The sequence below is a fragment of the Arvicola amphibius genome, chromosome 4 (genome assembly GCF_903992535.2).
Source record: "Arvicola amphibius chromosome 4, mArvAmp1.2, whole genome shotgun sequence".
Taxonomy (NCBI): Eukaryota; Metazoa; Chordata; class Mammalia; order Rodentia; family Cricetidae; genus Arvicola; species Arvicola amphibius.
Genome location: NC_052050.1, coordinates 105,643,890 through 105,664,677, shown reverse-complemented (window position 1 = coordinate 105,664,677; position 20,788 = coordinate 105,643,890). Strand labels below are relative to the sequence as shown.

At 53.8% G+C, this 20,788-nt stretch overlaps 1 protein-coding gene across 20 annotated transcripts in view; it reads left to right on the top strand.

The window, feature by feature from the left end:
- Myo9b (myosin IXB) overlaps window positions 1-19,655 on the top strand; it is an 89,866-nt gene extending 70,211 nt beyond the window's left edge. For 11 of the 20 annotated variants that reach the window (XM_038325210.1, XM_038325204.1, XM_038325198.1 and 8 more), the window contains 23 exons: window positions 405-485; window positions 898-1,008; window positions 2,651-2,773; window positions 4,285-4,601; window positions 5,015-5,890; window positions 6,794-6,848; window positions 7,361-7,482; window positions 10,379-10,506; window positions 10,662-10,837; window positions 11,951-12,049; window positions 12,150-12,323; window positions 12,689-12,730; window positions 12,946-13,057; window positions 13,763-13,836; window positions 14,238-14,430; window positions 14,509-14,637; window positions 14,816-14,921; window positions 15,069-15,200; window positions 16,543-16,666; window positions 17,024-17,071; window positions 17,344-17,483; window positions 17,692-17,819; window positions 17,924-19,655. In XM_038325210.1, the coding sequence (XP_038181138.1) occupies window positions 405-485; window positions 898-1,008; window positions 2,651-2,773; window positions 4,285-4,601; window positions 5,015-5,890; window positions 6,794-6,848; window positions 7,361-7,482; window positions 10,379-10,506; window positions 10,662-10,837; window positions 11,951-12,049; window positions 12,150-12,323; window positions 12,689-12,730; window positions 12,946-13,057; window positions 13,763-13,836; window positions 14,238-14,430; window positions 14,509-14,637; window positions 14,816-14,921; window positions 15,069-15,200; window positions 16,543-16,666; window positions 17,024-17,071; window positions 17,344-17,483; window positions 17,692-17,819; window positions 17,924-18,330 (3,897 nt within the window). In that variant the 3' untranslated portion in view covers window positions 18,331-19,655. The remainder of the gene's footprint in view (window positions 1-404; window positions 486-897; window positions 1,009-2,650; window positions 2,774-4,284; window positions 4,602-5,014; window positions 5,891-6,793; window positions 6,849-7,360; window positions 7,483-10,378; window positions 10,507-10,661; window positions 10,838-11,950; window positions 12,050-12,149; window positions 12,324-12,688; window positions 12,731-12,945; window positions 13,058-13,762; window positions 13,837-14,237; window positions 14,431-14,508; window positions 14,638-14,815; window positions 14,922-15,068; window positions 15,201-16,542; window positions 16,667-17,023; window positions 17,072-17,343; window positions 17,484-17,691; window positions 17,820-17,923) is intronic. The other 9 variants (XM_038325205.1, XM_038325203.1, XM_038325197.1 and 6 more) reach the window with 4 other exon arrangements.
- The last annotated feature ends 1,133 nt before the right edge of the window (window positions 19,656-20,788 follow it).

The following is a 20,788-nucleotide window of genomic DNA, read 5'->3' as shown; positions in this document are numbered from 1 at the left end:
TGAAGAAACGGAAAGGAAAGGAAAGGAAAGGAAAGGAAAGGAAAGGAAAGGAAAGGAAAGGAAAGGAAAGGAAAGGAAAGGAAAGGAAAGGAAAGGAAAGGAAAAAGGAAAAGGAAAGGAAAAAGGAAAGGAAAAGAGAGATGACAGTCAACTCCATGCTCCCCTCCAAGGTGACTCATCTGCTCCACCTCTGCAAAAACGGCAGCCGTGTGGCCCCAAAAGAGTCTTGGGTCAACCATAGGGATCCTCACAGCTGAGACAGCAAGCAGAGCCTTTGGATGGCTCCCTTGCATATATGACCCCCAGCAACCCAGACGTGTCCCTCACTTAGCAGTGCAGTGCTTTCCTCTCCGCTGAGCTCCGCACCTGGCCAGCAGCTCTATCTGCATTCCCTCTTCCTGCAGACATCTCTTAACAAGCTGTTGGAGGCGCTGGGCAAGGCCGAGCCCTTCTTCATCCGCTGCATTCGCTCCAATGCTGAGAAGGTGAGTGGGGACCACAGAATATTGGGGGCCAGGCCTTGACCACCAAGGCGGGGGCTAAAATAGCCACAAGCAGGAACTGGAGCTGGCACTCAATGGGTAGAGCACTTTCCAGCAAGAAGCCCAGAGTCCATCATGGCACCACGTTAGCCAGGTGGGTACATGCCTGCCATCCCATCGCTGAGGATGTGGAGGCTGGAGAATTAAATAGAGTATACGGTACCCTGGGCTACATGAGGCCCTGCCTCAGAAAAGAAAAGAAGAAAAAAGGTTGGGGCAGAAAAAAATTTAACCTTTAGGAGTGGCCAGCTTCTGAGCTGGGCACAGGGTGAAGTGGCGGGGAGGACGGGGCACGGACGACATGACAGTACACATTGCGTCCCACAGAGCCCCTGAGCACTTCATGCCTTTGCAGAAGGAACTCTGCTTCGATGACGATCTGGTCCTGCAGCAGCTGCGCTACACGGGCATGTTGGAGACTGTGCGCATCCGGCGCTCCGGCTACAGTGCCAAGTACACTTTCCAGGTAGGCCGCCCACACCCGCTCCCTCTGCCCTGCAGGGGTGGCCACCACAGCAGACCTGGAAATACCTGTGAACTGAATGAACTGGAAGTTTCATTCAGGTCCTTGACTGATCATCTTCTAGCCTGGTGTTTTGGCGTGTCTTGAGTTTGTTTGTTCACACTTATTTTGTATTTTATGACATAAACTCATCACGGCATATTTATGGAGGTCAAAGGACTTGAGCAGGAGTCAACCCACCATGTGGGTCCTAGATCTTGAACTCAGGTTGTCAGCCTTGGCTGCCAGCTCCTTACCTACTGAGCCGTACCACCTCACCGGCCCAGTGACAGCAGTTGTAACACTGTTGTGAGTGCTCCACGGTGCCCAGGAACATGCTGGACCCTTCCTCTGCCTCCTTTTAGTTAAAACACATGGATAGGACTTCCCGAATCTTTCATCTCAGCTTTCAAAAAAGGCAGGAGGCTTGCTGTGACTTCCAGGCCAGCCTGGGATGCAGAAAGAGACTATCAAAACAAAACAAAAAGACATAGTGGCTGAGGGTGTGTCAGTGGATGAGTGCCCCAGGTTCTAGCCACGGACATCCCCACAGTGTGCCAGGGCAGTGCCACTTCCACCACTAAGATCCCCTTCTCAGTGGCTGGGAAATGCCTTAGTGGGCAAGTGCTAAAGTACAGAGACCCCAGCCCTGATAAGACCCTGGCCTACCTGCAAATCCAGCCTCAGAAAGTCAAGACGGTCCCAGAGTAAGCTAATTATTGAGACTCTCCGGATCCGTGAGCTCCGGTTTGGCTGAGTGACCCTGCCTCAAAGAATAAGGTAGAAACGCCAAGGAAGATGACTCCCTACAACAGTCTCCAGCCTCTGCTCGCACTTGGTTGCACATACACATGCATGCACACACACATGCAAAAACATGATACACACATGGAAATGGAAAAAAGCAATAATAAAATATCCTGTCCTGTGTCACCATTGGCATGAGACCAGCTTGAGCTCTGTCGTAGTCACTTTCCTGTTGCTGTGATAAACCAAGCCAGCATGTAAAAAGGAGTGTTGAACTGGGCTTAGGGCCAGAGGGTTATTAGTCTGTGCTGGTAAAGTGAACACATGTCATCAGGAGTGGCAGAGAGCACACTGAGAGGCCTCAGAGGCCACCTCCATGGCATACTTCTTCCAATAGGCCTTACCTCCTAATCCTTCCCAAACAGTTCCTTCAACTGGGTCCAAGTATTCAATCATATCTGTCCCCACTGTCACACGAAGTCTTCCGTAGTCACTCATGCATAACTTCAGGGAATAATAAGCACAGGAAACAACTTTGAGAGCTGGAGGAATGACTCAGCAGGAGGAGCAGGGATTGGGATCCATACACCCACATACAGAGGCTCATAATCGTCTGTGACACCGCTCCAGGGGGTCTGATGCTCTCTGCTGCCCTCTGTGAGCACTGCACATACACATAAAGAAAACCAAGTTTGAGCTTCAGGAAATAAGTTTGGAGGTGAGGTCCAGCTGTGCCCAACTCACTTGGCACAGGCCCTAGGACTTGTAGCACCAACACCAAGAGAGGGAACCTGGCCTTGCTCATGATGTAACTGCAGCCACCAACTGTGCTTACACTGTCCTTCCCTACCTGTGCCAGGACTTCACGGAGCAGTTCCAGGTGCTCCTGCCCAAGGATGTCCAACCCTGCAGGGAGGCCATTGCTGCCCTGCTGGGGAAGCTACAGGTGGATGGCCGCAACTACCAGATCGGGAAGACAAAGGTGAGTACTGCCACACTTGCAGCTGCCATCCCACACCCATTCCACCCACGTGTGACATCTCTCAGTACTCCACACTGCTCTGAAGGGTCTGGGCTCTGCAGCAAAGTGCTCTCTGTCACGAGGACGGAGTACCTGAGGCTGGGTGCTTAGCACAGAGGTCTCTGATACTCACTGTTCTGGGAGCTGGAGAGCCAGGCAGCAGGGAGGACAGGACCCAGGCCAGCTCGTCCAGACCCACACAGTCTATACAGAGGGCCAGCAAGTCCCATAAGAAGCACATTTACTCTCTTCGACGGGCACCGGTGGAGACGACACCTCTTTCCACTGGGACCCACGTCCTGAAGGTCCCTCACCTCAGGGTTACAACACTGACTGAAGCTTCCAAACAAAATGTTAAGGGATGAGGCTCATCCAGACCATAGGTCGGCATGAGGCTGCTTCCCTTTCTTGTGTCTTCCTTTCCAAACACCATCTTGAGTCTCAGAGTGAGCTGGTGGCTGCCGTTGGCATCACTCAGCTGCTCTTGCTGCACAGTTGCACTCAGGCCCTGACAGTCCAGTTCTAGTCCCAGACGGGTTACCTGGGGACCCAGCAGTTCCATACTAGGGTAGTGCCCAAGAGAGCTGAAACCAGATGTTCCCAGAAACACACACACCATATTAGACTAGTCACAGCCCTCAGTGTGCATAGTCCAAGTGCCCACCAGACTGGGTGAACAGACAGTGGCCTGTCCACAAAAAGGAACAGAACTCTAACATACTATGTCCTGAACTGGGAGACAAATTGAGTGATAGAAACCATACATAAAAAGCTGTTTGCTGTGTGATCCCATTGACATGAAATGTCAGAACTGGCATGTGCCTGTTATCCTAGTGTTTGGATAGTTGAGACAAAATTGTGAGCTCCTGTCCAGCCTGGGTTCCAATAGTAGGACCTTGTCGTCCCCCCCTCCAAAAAAAAAGAAAAAGAAAAGAAAGGGCGGTGAGATGGCTCAGTTGGGAGATGGTGCAGTTCGTACGCACTTGCCATGCAAGGATGAGGACCTGAGTTGGATTCTCAGCCCCCACTGAGAACTGGCTGGGTGACTCATTCCCGCAATCCCCACCATGGTGGGGCGGAGCCAGGAGACAGGTCAGTGAGAAACCTTCAGGTTCAATGAGAAACCCTGTCTCAAAACATAAGGTGTGGAAGTAGCCTGGTGTTGGCCTGTGCCCTGTGTGCACACAGTGATGAGTGCTGTGCTACATGAATTCTGCTTCAACACACTACAATCCCTAACCTGCTGGTGAGCACACCTAAGTTCTCAGGAAGATCAGGGGTGTAAGGCCAGCCTTGGCTACATGGTAAGTTTGTGGCCAACTTGGGCTACACAAGAGCCTGTTTAGCAAAAACAGCATAGTCTCAGGTCACTAAAGCCACAGCTGTCACTCCTTACTTGGGTGATTGCATTGCCCCTGCTACACAAGCTCTGCAGGGCTCTGCAGGTGACCCACCCCTACCCCTGCCCACAGGTCTTCCTGAAGGAAACAGAGCGACAGGCCCTGCAGGAGAGGTTGCATAGTGAGGTCCTGCGTAGGATCCTGCTACTGCAGAGCTGGTTCCGTATGGTGCTGGAACGCAGGCACTTCCTGCAGATGAAGCATGCTGCCCTGGCCATCCAGGCCTACTGGCGCTCATACCGTGTACGCCGTTCGCTGGAGAGGGCACAGGCAGCTATGTACCTGCAGGCCGCTTGGAGGGGCTACCTGCAGCGTCGGGCCTACCACCGACAGAGGAATAATATCATCCGCCTACAGAGCCTCTGTCGTGGCCACCTGCAACGCAGGAGGTAAGTGGAACAGGAATTCCCATCCAGGAGCACTCCCTGAAGAAATGCCCAAGATCACTAGCACCTAGCCTCAGGATAGAACTGGGGACCTCAGGCAGGGTGCAGGGAGATGGGGAAGGCCTGCCTACAAACAAGCCATTGCAGGCTCAAGAGGGAGAATTCTGGCTGCTTCTTCCACATGCCATCCAGAACAGGTGATTCAGGCCTGGTGGAGGGGCTGCTTGCACCAACTCGAAATACCTCTCTTCCGCTACTCCCATCCCGAGCATCCAGTCCTGCTGGCTGGGAAACCACCCCCAGTGGATGCTGAATGGGTCTCTGCAGGTGGGGCCTAGTGGACCTCAGCCTTCTGTGCTCCCGAAGTCACCCAGATGTCCACTTCAGACACAGTGTCACACTTTCCTTCCCACTAGCTTCCGCCAGATGATGTCAAAGAAGCAGAAGGCAGAGGAACAAGCCAGGGAAGCTGCAGCAGAGACATCAGAGGTTGAGCTGGGCCCTGCAACTACAATGGAACAGCTGTCTGAGCAGCCTGTTGTGGAGCAGACCGGAGACCTTGAGAGTCTGGGTGTACAGACTGAAACCTGGATGAATGACAGGTCCCCAGCTGGCACCTCCTCACCTAAGATGGAGGCACCCAGCCTGGAGAAGGGCACCCCAATGCAAAAAACGGAGCCAGCAGAAAATCACGAGAAAGTCCCCAGCAGCCGGGAGAAGAGAGAGTCGCGGCGGCAACGAGGATTGGAACATGTTGAGCTACAGAACAAACACATCCATTCCTGCAAGGAGGAGAGCAGCACCCTAAGAGAACCTTCCAGTAGGGCCAGTCTGGAAACTGGGGAGAACTTCCCTGAGGACACAAAGGGATACAGGGAAGATGGACTGCCCTCGGGGGCATGGACTGAGGCCACAGCCCACTCTCCTTCAAAGCAGGTGCAGGTTGTGGAAGCCCCACCCGGGAGTCCAAGTCTCAGTCCCATACAGCGGCCCACTAGCCTGGCCCTAGACAATAGGGTCACCCCAGTGGTCTCCATCAGCACTCCCGAATCCCCCAAGGATAAGGCCAAGGGTGGGGACAGCCCCAAGGCTCAGGACAAGCCAGAGAGTCCCAGTGGCTCTACCCAGATTCAACGTTACCAACACCCGGACACAGAACGGCTGGCCACCGCCGTGGAGATATGGCGAGGCAAGAAGCTGATAGCCGCTGGTGGTACCAGTGCCATGCTGAGCCAATCCCTGGACCTGAGTGAGAAGCACCGGGCTGTAGGGGCAGCCCTGACTCCTACAGAGTAAGCCTGCCCACTATGCAGGACTGGGGGTACTGGGTGGGCAGCACCAGCTCAGAGCCCAATGCCTTAAACTGTGTGGCCGTGTGGCCATGCTTGTCAGGCAGGGGTCAATAGAATGAAAGGCGAGGAGTAGGAGCAGACCAGCATTCAGGCTAGAGTAAGGTTTGACAAGGAGCTCACTGAGCATGTGTCAGGTCCTGGCCATCCCAAGCACTGCAGAGATGATGAACATTGGCCAGGCAGTCTGTAACAGGACTGGCTGTAGAAGCCAGGCCCCTGTGGGTCTTCCTTTACTCCATGTTCCCTAGGTCTCAGTTTCCCTTTCTGTGACAAGCTCACAGAATTTCACCCATGGCTTAAAGGAGAAGAGGTACCTCAGGGACCCCATTTCTAGCCTCTGGGACCCATGCTGGACTGAAGAAAGGGAGTGTGGAATTGGAGACAGGCCACCTATGCAGGACTTCTTGGCTGTGGTACTGCTGGATTGAGGCCCAGAGTTAACTGGGGACACCCTGTGTCAGAATGCTGAATGTTATCACTGGCCCCTCCCATCACGTGCCAGTGCCTGGCAGATCATTGGTAGGTGGGTGGAGGGTAGACGAGTTTGACAGGTGAGTAGGTAAACATGATGAATCAAATAGAATGGATTAGTGTGTAGGTGGGTGTTGGAAGGATGGTTGAATGGAAAAAGAGATTGCCTGGTAAATGGATATGAGATGGCTGAGTCCTTAGGTGATGGATGGAACCAGGGATAGATGGAAGGGATGCTGTATAGCTGTCCTCTCTGTCTGCTCTGTGAATGTTTGCTGGGATGGGCAAGGAAACCCCACCCAAGTGAAAGCCACTGCACTGGGACCCTCTGCATGGTGCCTTTCAGTAACAGTGCTGTCTGCGGTCTCACAGGGAGAAGCGCATCTCCTCCTCCACCAGTGACGTCTCCAAGTTGTCTCCGGTCAAGGTACGAGTAAAGCTGCAGCACACCAATACACACACACACACACACACACTGCTGAGCAAGCTTGGTAGTGCACACCTGTCATTGTGACGCTCGAGAGGCAGGGGCAGGATGCTCTTGTGTGCATGCCAGCCTCAGCCACATGGGATGTTACAGAGCAGCCTGACAGCCTTCCTCCAAAGGTGAAACAGAGGGCTGGTGGGATGTGTCTGTGGCTAAGAACACTTGCTGTTCCTGCAGATGACCCAAGCTGTGCTCCCAGCCCATGTCAGGCCCACTACCTTCTGTAACTCCATTTCCAGGGGACCTACCTCTGACCTCTGTGAGCACCCGCAAATGTGTGTACATTCCTGCACACACAGCTAGGACCACACAGAGAAACCCTGTCCCGAAAACCAAAATATAAAATCTTTAAAGATAGGAAACTCAGGGTGAAGTTGGTTGGTGGGGCACAGGGAGGTTTGGCCCCAGCTGCGGCTCTCTCCCAGTGCTCTCCCTGAACCTATCCTTTTCAGACTCCAGCTGAAATAGATGGGGATCCGAGCACCAAGAAGCCAGCCATCCACAAGAAGAAGTCAGGAGATGTGTCTGCTGGTCCTGATGCAGGCCTATCTCCAGGCTCCCAAGGTGACTCCAAGTAAGTGATCAGGGTACCCACCCACTAGAGACGCCCAGGGCCCTGCTGCAGCTCCCCTAAGCTGATTGCATTGATGAGACACATTTGGGCTCAGCAGTTGTTTGAGGCACAGTTCCCAAGAGCCTTATTGAACACCTGTCCATTGACCCTTCCTACTTAGCCCAGCTCAAGACACCTCAAGGACCAGGGTGGCCACTTGCTTGTAATGATGTCTCAGAAAGCCACAGCCAGACCAGGTCACCTGCCCTGATTGCACAGATGGCTGACAGGAGCTGACATTGTGTCCTTCGTCTTAGTCATTGTTTCTACTGCTGTGAGGAAACACCATGACCAAGGGAACTCTTTAAAAAAAAAAAGCATTTCATTTGAGCTGGCTTATGGTTTCGAAGGGTTTGTCCATGATCATCATGGCAGCAAACATGGAGCTGGAGCAGTAGCTATGAGCAGGCGGAGAGACACTGGGCCTGGCCTGACTCCACCCCAAGTGCCGCACCTCCTCCAACAAGGCCGTACTTCCTAATCCTTCCCAAACAGTTCAAAGTGAGCTTGTGAGGCTTCTCTCTCATTCAAACCACCACACTTTAGTCAGGGCCTCTCCCTGGACCTGGAGGTCATTAGACTGGTTGGCTAGCAGACTCCAAGAATCTACCACCCCCATCCGCAGCGGTGGGAGTTCACACGTGCACCCCTGCGCCCAGTGTTGTGTGGTGCAGACCCAGGCCCTCAGACTTGCACAGCACACGCTTACCATTGAGCTGCCTCCCAGCCGCCTCCGTTTCTTCATCTATTTACTTCTTTATTCTGAGGCAGGGTTTATGTGGCCCTGGCTGTCTGGGACTCACTCTGTAGACCTGGTGAACTAACTCACAGAGATCCACCTGCCTCTGCCTCTGCCTCTGCTTCCTGAGTTCTGAAATTAAAGGTGTGTACCACCATGCCGAGCCCTCCATTTCTTTTCCTCAGTGAAGTCAAAAGCAGATCCTGGATAGGCTTAGTTTTACATAGCTGTAACCCCAGCCCTGAGGAGGCTGAGGCAGGAGGGTGGTCACTGTCTGAAGCCATCGTGGGCTATGAAGATACCATCTCAAAAACCCCTTCGTCACCTCTGCGACCACGCTGGGCCCTCAGACTTGACAACTTCCTGAAGGTGTGCCGCCCAGACAGCCTTGCTAGACTGCTCTAGAATGGTTCTTTCACAGAAGAGTCTGTGGGGCAGGAATACTTCTGCCCTAACCATAGCAAGTAATAGAAAAACATAGAATGGGGTGAGGGTGGGGCACGGGCACAAGGAGGCCTCTGCTGCCAAGTGTCAGAATCCAGGGGCTATAACCAAGAGGAGTTGAATCTCATAAGAGGTCCAAAGTCAGATGAAATTGGGCTCTGCTCAGCCCAGAGGGGCTGCCCTTGGCCTGGATCTGGGGACTCCAGGCATCCTTGTTCACAGTGACTGATCCTGCCCCCACCTTCATGGAGCTCTCTCCAACCAGTGGCTTTTCTTAAATTGTTTTTGGTCTGTTACAGTTCTAGTGAAGAAGCCTTGGGCTGCTCCACCCCTGAGCCACACCCCCAGGCCCTTCTGTTTTGTTTTATAATACTTACTATTGGATTTGTATTGTGTTGGTTAATTCATATCTCATCCTATATTTCTTCAGCTGGTCACAAACACAAAGACCTTTCCCACACAAGATTCCAGAGTCTGAGGTAACTTTTTGGTGTGTAACCATTAGTCCCTTCAGTGCCCAGCAGCCACTGTTAATAATGTCACCATTTATCTGGCTTTCTTTACATACTGTGTCCATGAAAGCCATCAGGGGGCAAGAGCTCGTTATTTTAAATTATTTTCATTTATATTGCGTGTGTGTGCACACGTGCCATGTGTGGAGGTCAGAGAACAGCTTGCTGGAGTCAGTCCCAGATACAAGTTGTTAGGCTTGGTGGCTCGCCTTTACCACTTACCAGCCCTTCATTGCATTCTTTTTATGACACTGGGGCAGGCTGAGTCCTGTGCAGCATCCTCCTCAGCTCAGGCAGACAAATGCCGTCTGTCTGACCATGCCTCATCCAGATCTCCACAATGAACCATTGTCTTTGTTAGGTGGCCTCCGTTGATGAGAACATGGCTTCCCGTGGAGAGGGTCCAGTCTTATAATTTCTGCTTTTCAGGCCTTAAACTTCATGCAGAGCCGAGCGTGGTGGTGCACATTTTAGTCCTAGCACTCAGGAGGCAGAGGCAGGCTGATCTACTTGAGTTTGAAGCCAGCCTGGTCTACAGAGCGAGTTCCAGGACAGCCAAAGCTGCAAAGAAAAAACAAAACCAAGGGCTGGAGAAATGGCTCAGGTTAAGAGCACTGGCTGTTCTTGTAGATGTCCTGAATTCAGTTCCCAGCAACCATCTATAATGAGTTCTGGTGCCCTCTTCTGGCCTATAGGCATATATGGAGGCAGAATGTTGTATGCATAATAAGTAAATCTTTAAAAAAAGAAAAGAAAAGAAAAGAAAAAAAAAAACATGCAGAGGAGAGGCATGGCACATAACACACCCCTGTCTCAAAAGCAAGTAGGCTGGGCATACTGATACATGCCTTTAATCCTGGTGCCTGGGAGGGGTCTCTGTCTCTGCATTTGAGGCCAGCCTAGCCAACATAGTAAAACTGTCTCAAAGAAAGAAAAAGTGGGACTAGAGAGATGGCTTAGTGGTTAAGAGCACCTGCCCTGCTTCCAGAGGACACAAATTGGGTCCCCATGTCTGGTGACTCACTGCCTCCTGTAATTGTCACTGCAGAGGGATCGCACAACCTCCTCTGGCCCGCAAAGGCACTGCACTCACAGTGTGTATACCCACAAATACACGCACACCCGTAAGTAAAAATTTAAACAAAAACACTGTCTCCTGCAGATCTGCCTTTAAGCGGCTGTTCCTGCACAAAACCAAGGATAAGAAACCTAGCCTGGAGGGCGTGGAGGAGATGGAGAGCAATGGAGGGCAGGTGGCACAGGAAGCCTCCGCCAAGAAGAATCTAGAAGGTTGGTTGGTTCCCCATAACTTCCAGAATCAGTTGCCTAGCCATGCCCACAACTGTCAGGTCCCAGTGGCAGTGTCTGAGTCCTGGGAGTGGACCTAAGTGTGTACCTGGGCGCTCATTTCTAACCTTGCTTCTGACTGCCCTGTGTCCCTGCAGCACTTTCTAGCCAGCAGCACCGCCATGCTGTGGGCGAGAAGCCCCTGAAAGGGAAAAAGAACCGAAACCGCAAGGTCGGCCAGATCACAGTGTCAGAGAAGTGGCGTGAATCAGTGTTCCGCAAGATCACCAATGCCAACGAGCTCAAGTTCCTGGATGAGTTCCTGCTCAACAAGGTGCGCCACAGGGTGCCAGCTGTTAGCACACCCAGGCTGGAGATGGCAGTGAGGTGCTGTTCATTTCTGGGGACAGTGAGCACAGGAGGTCCCTATCCCTCTCCGCAGCACTCAGGGAGGAGCTAAATTCAGGTCTACAGAAAAAAAGCGGAGTAGGGCTGCTGAGGTGGCAGGTGAAGGTGCTTATGCCAAGCCTGATTGCCTGAGTCTGATGCTCTAGGCCTACACAGAACCAGTTCACCAATTCACACGTTAGAGGTTAATGTCCTCTAACCCCATACATGCTGTGACATGCATGTGTGTACACAAACTTCTTTAAATTAAAAAAAAATGTGTATGAGTGTTTTGCCTGCATGTATGCTCAGCACCTGCACACAGTGCCCACAGAGGCCAGAAGAAGGCATGAAATCCCCTGGAGCGTGTGTGCTGGGAACAGAGCCCAGATCCTCCGGAAGAGCATCCAGTGCTCTAAAGCAGGGAGCCGTCTCCACAGCCTGGAAAGTGGTTTAGTTCTTTTAAAGAAAATTCTAAATTCTAGGTCTAAAGCCAGCTGGTCCCCTGCATAGCCCATCATGTGTTCATGGGGGACAATTTGCCCATCTGTACTTTTCACTCCAAGTCAGTGTCTGTGTTGTAAACATTAGTAGGCCTTGCTCGTGGATGTGTGGGGAAGCCATACTCCGTTCTCTCCTGAGAGCTCCAGGCAAAGGGCTGTAGAGTAGTGATAGGAGTTCATGTTCAGAGTGTGTACTGCTCTCTGCTGCACAGTGTATATCATCTTGCTGTTCCAGCTTGAAATCCACAGCTGCAGTTGCCACAGGCCTTGGGAAGCTGAGGCAGGAGGATTACAACTCCCAGGCTGGCCAAACTATTAAAAAAAAAAATGCTCTGAAGAATTAGAGTTTGGCTGAGTGGGACAGTGCAAGCCTCACCTTCCTGAGGCCCTTGGTTCCATCCACGCATTGCGAAGCCCCACAAAACTCTGTCCTGTAGCCATCTTCAGGACATTCTTTAGGCTAGAATGGCTGTGTAGGACAGGAGCCCCATGCTGCCTTGGGTTTCACAGCTGGCACTGACTAAACGTGGGCAGCCCTGACCACTCTCTCCCTGCAGGTGAACGACCTGCGCTCGCAGAAGACGCCCATCGAGAGCTTGTTCATCGAGGCCACCGAACGGTTCAGGAGCAACATTAAGACCATGTACTCTGTGCCTGTGCGTGGCCCCCACCCCAGCTGCCCATACCTCACCTCCCCCAGTCCCACTCCACAACCCCTTGGCTGGGTCGTGGGGACACCTTGTCATGTTCCTACAGAACGGAAAGATCCATGTAGGCTACAAGGACCTAATGGAGAACTACCAGATCGTTGTCAACAACCTGGCTGCTGAGCGTGGGCAGAAGGACACCAACCTGGTCCTCAATGTCTTCCAGTCACTGCTGGATGAGTTCACCCGCAGCTACACCAAGACCGACTTTGAGCCGACTAAGGTAGGCAGCTTCACCCCCACAACCCATCCTGTCCTGGGTCCTCCCTGTGCAGTAGCTGGCTGTGTCTCCCCATGTCTTCCTTGCCCAGCCCCTCCCATTTAGTCACACACATCTCTCCCAGCCTCGCCCACCACCCTAGCAGACCTCATCCTACCGGCCATGGCACCATCATCTCCCTGGTCAGCCATGGCCCCGATGCTGCTCTGTTGAGCAGGCTGTGGGTTTTAGGGTGCCCTATGCTAATCCAGGTGGGTCATGGTACTTCCAAGCTTCCTACCACCTTTCTGAGGACAGAGATATTCCCCTAGGGGACAGTGGTCTGACTACTCATCCCCACCTGGACTTCATCTCTCTCTCTCTCTCAGCAGAGCAAAGCCCAGAAGAAGAAGCGGAAACAGGAACGTGCTGTGAGTAGCCGTGTGTGTGTGTGTGTGTGTGTGTGTGTGTGTGTGTGCGTGCAGGAGCATGCTGTGAGTAGCTGTGTGTCCATTTGGGCTCATATGTTGATTGTGTGCAGCCCTGATCCAGCACATCAGAGCCATGGGAAGGAGCTGCTACTGAGACAGTGGAGTGGGAAGAGTGCCCACTCAGCCCAGCCTTCCCACTCCCTTTCCCACCCCAGGTCCAGGAGCACAATGGACATGTGTTTGCCAGCTACCAGGTGAACATCCCGCAGTCGTGTGAGCAGTGTCTCTCCTATATCTGGCTCATGGACAAGGCTCTGCTGTGCAGTGGTGAGCCCCACCCTGTCCTGGCCACATGGGTGCCCTACCTCTGCCACCCTCCTTGTCCTCCTGCCCGTTCTTCAGAATGCTCCTCTCAACACATGGCAGGCACGCATATACATACACAGAGGCAGGTAACTTGACTGTCATGGGCCTACCTATGTACCATGGTTCATGGTGCTCACACAGCTTCAACCTTCACCCCTCCAGTACTTCACAGACACCTTGTTTATCTAAAGCATGCCAAGAACAAATGCAACCCAGAGCTGGCTGGTTGTGCAGCCGGAGGGTGGCCAAGCCAGGCCTAGCTGACCTCCTGACTCAATGTCCTGGGTCTCTTCATTTCCTCTGGGCTCAGGACTGGAAGCCCCACCCCAACACGCATGCATGCACACACACAAACACACACCAACACCTTGACAGTGCTAGCCCCACCGCCCTAGATCTTAGCTGACATCCTGGTCTGGAGATCAGTGTGGCTGAAAGAGTATCACTCAGCCACTGTCAGGCTGAGTTCCCACGGGTACCTCCTGTCTAACCAAGACCTAGGTCTCTCCCGAGCACCAGTCACCACCCACCCATCTTCTCTTGAGAATCAGAGCAGAGCATGATCCATACGATTTAGAATGCAGTCAAGGTCCCCGACAGTGAGTGGGTGTTCTCAGGAACCTGGGGTCCTCTGTACCCTCTGTAACTTCCGCTCTGGCCCTTTAGTATGCAAGATGACCTGCCACAAAAAATGCGTGCACAAGATTCAGAGCTACTGCTCCTACACAGGAAGGAGGAAGGTGAGTGCCTAAACCTGGAGCTTTCTAGAACATTACAGCTAGGCCTCCCAGGGGAGTGCCTGCAGGAATTCCCCTGCAGTGTCCATTCCTAATACTGATGCTGCCAGTCAGGCTCCTAACCCCTGCTAAAGAGTCCTGGGCCTCACAGAGGGATCCATGTGCATGAAGGTGTTGGGGTCCAAGTTTGTGGCACAACAAGAATTAGAGCCAAATCTGTTAAAGGGCTGTGGGGCTGGGGCGCCTTCTCCCCAGGAAGGGCCATCCAGCCTATGGGTGCTGCATGGAGGGAGCCCGCAAGCCCAGGACCCACCCCTAACATCCCTTCAAGAACAAAGTGGGCAGACAGGGATAGAGGGCTGGGGCCAGTGGCCATCAGGCCTGATTCTCCACCCCAACTGTAGAGTGAGCCGGGTGCCGAGCCAGGCCACTTCGGTGTGTGTGTGGACAGCCTAACCAGTGACAAGGCCTCCGTGCCCATCGTGCTGGAGAAACTTCTAGAACATGTAGAGATGCACGGCCTGTATACCGAGGGCCTCTACCGCAAATCAGGCGCTGCTAACCGGACTCGGGAACTGAGGCAGGCACTGCAGATAGGTAAGGCACTAGGAGCAGACGCCCTCGCCAGGCCCGCTGGTCAGCCCCATACACTGCTCACCATGTTCTTGCCTGCAGACCCTGCTGCAGTCAACCTGGAAGACTTCCCCATCCACGCCATCACTGGGGTCCTGAAGCAGTGGCTGAGGGAGCTGCCTGAGCCCCTCATGACCTTTGCCCAGTATGGAGACTTCCTCAGGGCTGTTGGTGAGCCACAGAGAAAGGGATGAGGCCTGGAGCATGTTCTGTTCCAGCTGGGGCCCACAGTTTGGGTTTGCTGTTTCCCTCTGGAAACATGAAGGGCCTTGGTGCACCCCAAATGCATGGTGAAGGAGGACTGGGCATGGGTGGTGCCACCCAGGACTGATGACCCGGCCTCCCCCAGAGCTTCCGGAGAAGCAGGAACAGCTGGCTGCCATCTATGCGGTTTTGGACCACCTGCCTGCGGCCAACCACACCTCTCTGGAGAGGCTCATCTTCCATCTTGTCAAGCAAGTGCCCCTCCCCCAGGAGCCGAGACGGCTGGGCCCTGTGACCCTGCAGCCTGTCCTGGCCACTAATACCAAGACATGAACCTGGCGTTGGGATATCCCAGGGAGGGGTGCAGGAGGGGTTCCCCCTAACTGTTGGCCCTACAGGGTGGCCCTACTTGAGGACGTGAACCGCATGTCACCAGGAGCTCTGGCCATCATCTTTGCACCCTGCCTACTCCGCTGCCCTGACAACTCGGACCCCCTGACCAGCATGAAGGATGTACTGAAGATTACCACGTGAGTCCCCTGTCCCGTTCCCACACCCGTTTTGTCTTCACAGTCGGGGAGTTCCAGGTCAGCTACAGAGCATGACTTCTCCAGAATCTAACGAGAGCTCAGTCAAAGCCCGCCTAGCCTCCATCACCCAGGAATCTCAGGTCACGCACACCGTGACACGTGTGGCGCTCAAAGGACAACTTCCAGGAGTTGGTTCTTTTCTTCCTGGAAGGTCTGAGGGATTAAACTCGGGTCATCCGGTTTGGCAACAAACACCTTGACCTTCTGAGCTGCTTTTCTAGTGGCCCCTTAGGTTTCTTCAACAGTCTTCCCTCCCCTCCCCTCCACACGCACACACACCATGCATACACGAATACACCTCTTTTTCTTCCCTGTGATGCTAAGGGCTGGAAGCGGGGTTCCATGTGTCCCCAACACACATGCTCAAGCCTGCCAGGCCCTCCCTCCTCAGTGTGTGCTGTAGCAAGCACACTGTTTTAACTAAAACCTAATATTTAACAAAAGGCAGATTTGAAATGAGTGGAACTGGGGTTCCAGAAGCCACCCCAGTGCAGGCAACATGCAGGCAGGGTTCCACACAGTGGGAGAGCACGGCCTCACGTCTCCCTATTCAGTGAAGACCATGATCTGAGTTGCTTGAAGCATTCAAGGGACGAGACCCCTAAGCCCCCTGATGGGGAAAGGTGGCCATTAGAGCAGTGTGTCCACCTTTGGACAGTTTTCCATCATTTTCTTTAGAACTCGGAAAGGCTGGAGTGTGGCTCTGTGCTAGAGGTCTTGCTCAGCATGCATGAGGACCTCTGTCCCATCTCCTAGCCCTATCCCCCAGTGAAAACATTAAAAGCCTGCCAGAAGAGGACCTTTAATGGCCTGTCCCCTTGGCAGCTTTCTCAAGGTAAAGCTGAGGAGAATCCCTCTGATCCCCAGCCATGCTCCTGGCCACCGACAAAAAATGTTTTGGGTGAGGAAGGAGCCCAAAGCCACTGGGAGGTGGCGGGACAGGCACAGACTCACTCCCAGTGCAGGAAGTCTTGCCTTTCCCCTCACTAGTGCTGACTTTGAGCTGAGCCCTGCTGGTGCTGAACGTCGAGTGGGTGCCATGGGGGTCAAGCTCGCAGAGCTCTGACAGGCGCTTGCTGACGCCAGGCCAGGGCACCCGGCCTCTCTGGACCCTCTCCTTTCCTAGGGAAGTAGTTCCACCCTGCCAACCTACACCAGCCTTTTACCTCCTGCCCTGGGTGCTCTCAAAGAGGCAAAGTGAGCCCCCCTGAGGTCACAAGGTATCCCAGGGTCCCAGCCCTGGCCCAGCCACTAGACAGGAACTGACTGAGTGTGCACACAGGTGTGTGGAGATGCTCATCAAAGAACAGATGAGGAAGTACAAGGTGAAGATGGAGGAGATCAGCCAACTGGAGGCCGCTGAGAGCATCGCATTCCGCAGGCTTTCCCTGTTGCGGCAAAATGCTGTGAGTGCTGGCCTTGGGGCTGGTCCTTGTGTGGCTGGGCAGGGGTTTAAGCCATAGGGTGTGGCCACGTGGGCAAGTGGGGCAGAGCCCTGCCATCACCAAATGGTTAGCTCCACTTAGCCAGACACAGCCCCTCTGTTGCCCAGACATGCCTGGCCTGACTTCCTCCTCGCCTGAACATAGTGCATAGGAGTTCCCATTGCAGAAGCGCCCACTCTGGTGCTGGGGGAGGGGCAGGTCCTGGGCTCCCATGGGAGCCAATTGATCTTCAACCTGCTACCAGCTGCTGGTCAGGTCCTGCTCATGCTAGTGTGGCAGGCTCAGCACACCGGTTCACCTGTGTTATCTTTCTCCCAGCCGTGGCCTCTCAAACTGGGGTTTTCGTCTCCCTATGAGGGGGTCCGGGTATGTACGCATTGTGTGGGCCGGGCTGCATGTCTCCAGATGCATGCTGGGTAGTCTTGGCCATAGCATAAAGCATGTCCTAACCTCCTGGAACTGCATGCTGTTTCCCACTAGATTCCTGCAGAACTCCAGGCACAGAGCCCTGGAGTGCGTCTACCTCACAACTAACCTGGAGCTGATGCTGCCCACACTTCCTCCATGCACTAGGATCTGCCCAAACCCTGAACTCTGCCCTCCAGCTCTGGGTCAGATCTGCCACTTCCTTGTTTCAGACCAAAAGCCCCAGGACCCCAGTGATGCAGGACAGCAGTTTGGAGGAGCTGGAGGCCCTCCCTGAGGAGACGGCAGGTGGCGATGAGGACCGAGAGAAGGAGATTCTCATGGAGCGGATTCAGTCCATCAAGGAGGAGAAGCAAGTATCATGTGCCCGTTCTGCTAACACTCATCTAGTCCCAGCAGGCGCCTGATGCAAAACTGACTGTGGGGTTGTGGGGTGGGCAGGGGCCAAGAGCATTATTGACTGCTTGTGCTTGGTATGAGGGAAGGCCCAGGAGAGCAAGACTACTTTGGGGGTTGTCTCTTGGCAGGAATGGCTTCAGATATGGTATCTCCACCCTTAGGGAGGACATCACATACCGGTTGCCTGAGCTGGACCCGCGGGGCTCTGACGAGGAAAATCTGGACTCAGAGACATCGGCTAGCACCGAGAGCCTGCTGGAGGAGAGGGGCGCACGGGGGGGCGTGGAAGGTCAGTGTGAAGGTGGCATTCGATGACTCTCCCTGCTGCGGCAGGCCCAGGGCGGGAGCTCACCCATGCCCCCGCTGCAGTAACCCCGAGTCTGTCTCTCCAAGGGCCCCCCGCACCTGCTCTCCCCTGCCCCAGTGTGTCCACCCCGAACCCCCTCCCCGCGGCCGCTGCCCCTCCACGCCGAAGGCCGACATCCTTCGTCACGGTCAGAGTGAAGACACCCCGGAGGACCCCCATCATGCCCATGGCAAACATCAAGCTCCCGCCGGGCCTGCCGTCACACCTGACCGACTGGGCACCTGCTCTCCGAGAGGCTGCTGTTCTGGTGAGGCGTCGAGAGCCACCTGCCCGCCGACAGGACCAGGTACATTCTGTATACATCGCCCCTGGGGCTGACCTACCGTCGCAGGGCACCCTGGACCATGATGTCAGACTTCCTGGAGCAAAACGCAGATATTCGGATCCCCCTACCTACTGCCTGCCCCCCAACTCCAGCCAGGCCAATGGCTGAGGACCATGATAGGCAGTCTGCATGACCTGGAACCCCAGCTGCGGAGCTGGCCTTCCGCTCTCTGAGAAGGATCCAAAATGAAAAGCATCCAGAAGGATGAGACAGGCACCAGCTCTGTGTGGCGTGAAGGCTCGGGGCTGCTGGCCAGGAGCCCCAGTCTGCACAGTGGTGACCTTTGTACTTAGTCTCAGTAACTGTTTCTCTGTTTGTTGTTTACATAACTAGTTCTAACAGCCTTACTGGAGGACCAAACTGTTATTTTGTATGTGTATGTGACAGCTTTCATATCAGCTCTTTCCACCTTTGTGACCTGCATGGGGGTGGCCATGCCCGGCTGCTGGCTCCACCCCTGGACAGTGGACAGTAGACTTGTAGGGCATCTGTTTCCCTCCCAGATGCCTCCCAGAATTGGCCATATGGCCAGAGAACCTTCCAGCATTGTTGGAGCTTTCCGCAGGGTCACAGCTGTTGGCTGAAGACAGGACAGGAGTGGGAAGCCCCACCAACCTGCATTCTGGGGAAGCCTGAATGTAGCCCACTTGGCTCTGCCCACTGTGCCTTGGGGCTGCCTGCCCTATGGGCTGTAAGGAGCCAGGGACTCCGGACCTGTCGGGGCAGGCAGCCCAGGCTGGAGCTCCTCTGCAGCCCCAGTGACAACCTGGGTCCTTCAGAGCGCAGCTCTCTTCTCTCAGGCTCCACCCCCTCCTAGACACACACGCAGGCCACCAGCCTGGGACCAAGGAAGCTCCGCTCCTGGAGGTGTGGAATAAAAGTACTTGAGAAGTGTTGGTGTGGCCTTGCTGTGGGGCTGGATCCGGGTGGGTGGGGTCCTGTCTGAGGAAAGGCCTGCCTGAAGCACCAGCCAGTGCTGCCTGAGCTGTCCTTCCCAAGGTGGACAAGGTGAAGCCAGAAGGAGGTGAAGCACGAGGTTCCAGCTAACTTGGGCTGAGAGTGAGGCCTGCATGAAGAGAAGGAAAAGGACCATTAAGACCTCATTCCATGAAGAGGCTGCTGCTGTTACCCTGGCAGCTGCAGAGGCCAGTTCAGGCATCCATAATCTGAAATGAACTGTTGAACAGGTGAGAGATTCCACACCTGCTCTCAAGTGCCCAAGACCTGGAGAAATGGCCCTGCGGTGAAGAACTCTTGACCAAGAGCTGGCTTTGTTCCCAGCACCAGCTGGAGCCTCACGTGCACCTGTAACTCCAGATCCAAGGGGTTGGGCGCCCTCTTCTGGCCTCATAGGCACCGGGCATGCAGGCGGTGCACAAACATGCAGGCAAAACACCTGTACACATAAAATAAATACCATTTTTGTTTTTAAAGTAGTGTACTAAAAATGTATGAAATTCCCACTAGGAGCTGGGGAGACAGCTCAGGACACTTGGTATACAAATAGGAAGACCTGAGCTCAAATTCTAGCACCCGTGTAAAAGCTGGTATACCTCGTGCCAAGAGAATAGGACAAAGTGATAGAGCAGGACACTTGACATCCTCCTCCAGCCTGTGTGCAAGAGCACGTGCACACACACTTCCCTTCAGGCTGGTCCTGGGGGCACACCTAGTACCAGCACTCAGAAGATGGAGGCAGCAGGATAAGGAGTTGAGAACTAGCTTGGTCTGTGTTGAAAAAAGTTCACCCCACTCATCTCCCGTAAGGACCCTGACTCCTTAGGCCTGGGGAGACTTGCAGAAGCTCACAGCTCAAGCCCCTAGAGCTGGGACTTACTGGCCCAGGTTTTGGAGACTATTGGCCCCAGAGCAGCAGTTCTCAACCTCCCAAGTGCTGCCATCTGTTGATACAGTTCCTCACGTAGTAACCTCCAACCATAAAATTTATTTTTGTTGGTACTTAATTGTAATTTTGCTACTGTTATGAATTGTAAATATCTGATATGCAGGATATGTGTGGCCTCTGTGCAAGTCATTCACCCCAAGGATTGACACCCACAGGCTGAGAGCCTGTTCTAGATGCTAAGGCTGGATGTTGCTTGCTCTGTCTTTTACCCTCTAGCTGTTAGTGTGTCTGCTGTTATAGTGACAGGGTCATATTTCTCATCTTTGCTCCCTGTTCCTGACACTTGGAAGCTTTTTTCAGTGTGTGTGTGTCGGGGGGGGGGGGCATTGAATTCCCTGGAGCTGGAGTTACAGATGTTTGTGAGCCACAAGGTAGTGCTGAGAATATATCTTCTGAGCTGTTCTCCTGATCTGCCCTGCATTCTTATCCAGCCTCTCCACAAGGGTGGCAGATAGAGAAGTCTGACAGGTGGCACTGTTAGCCACTTCATTGCATTGGCAAAATGCCTGGCAACAAATGTCACTTAAGGAAGGGTTGGTTTGGGCTCCTAATTTGAGTCCATAGTCCATGATACAAGGGCAGACATGGCAACTGGACGCTCAGAGTAACCTAAGCCTTGGCTGTCCCTTGTGAGCACACTCGGGTTTGTTTCCGAAGTGA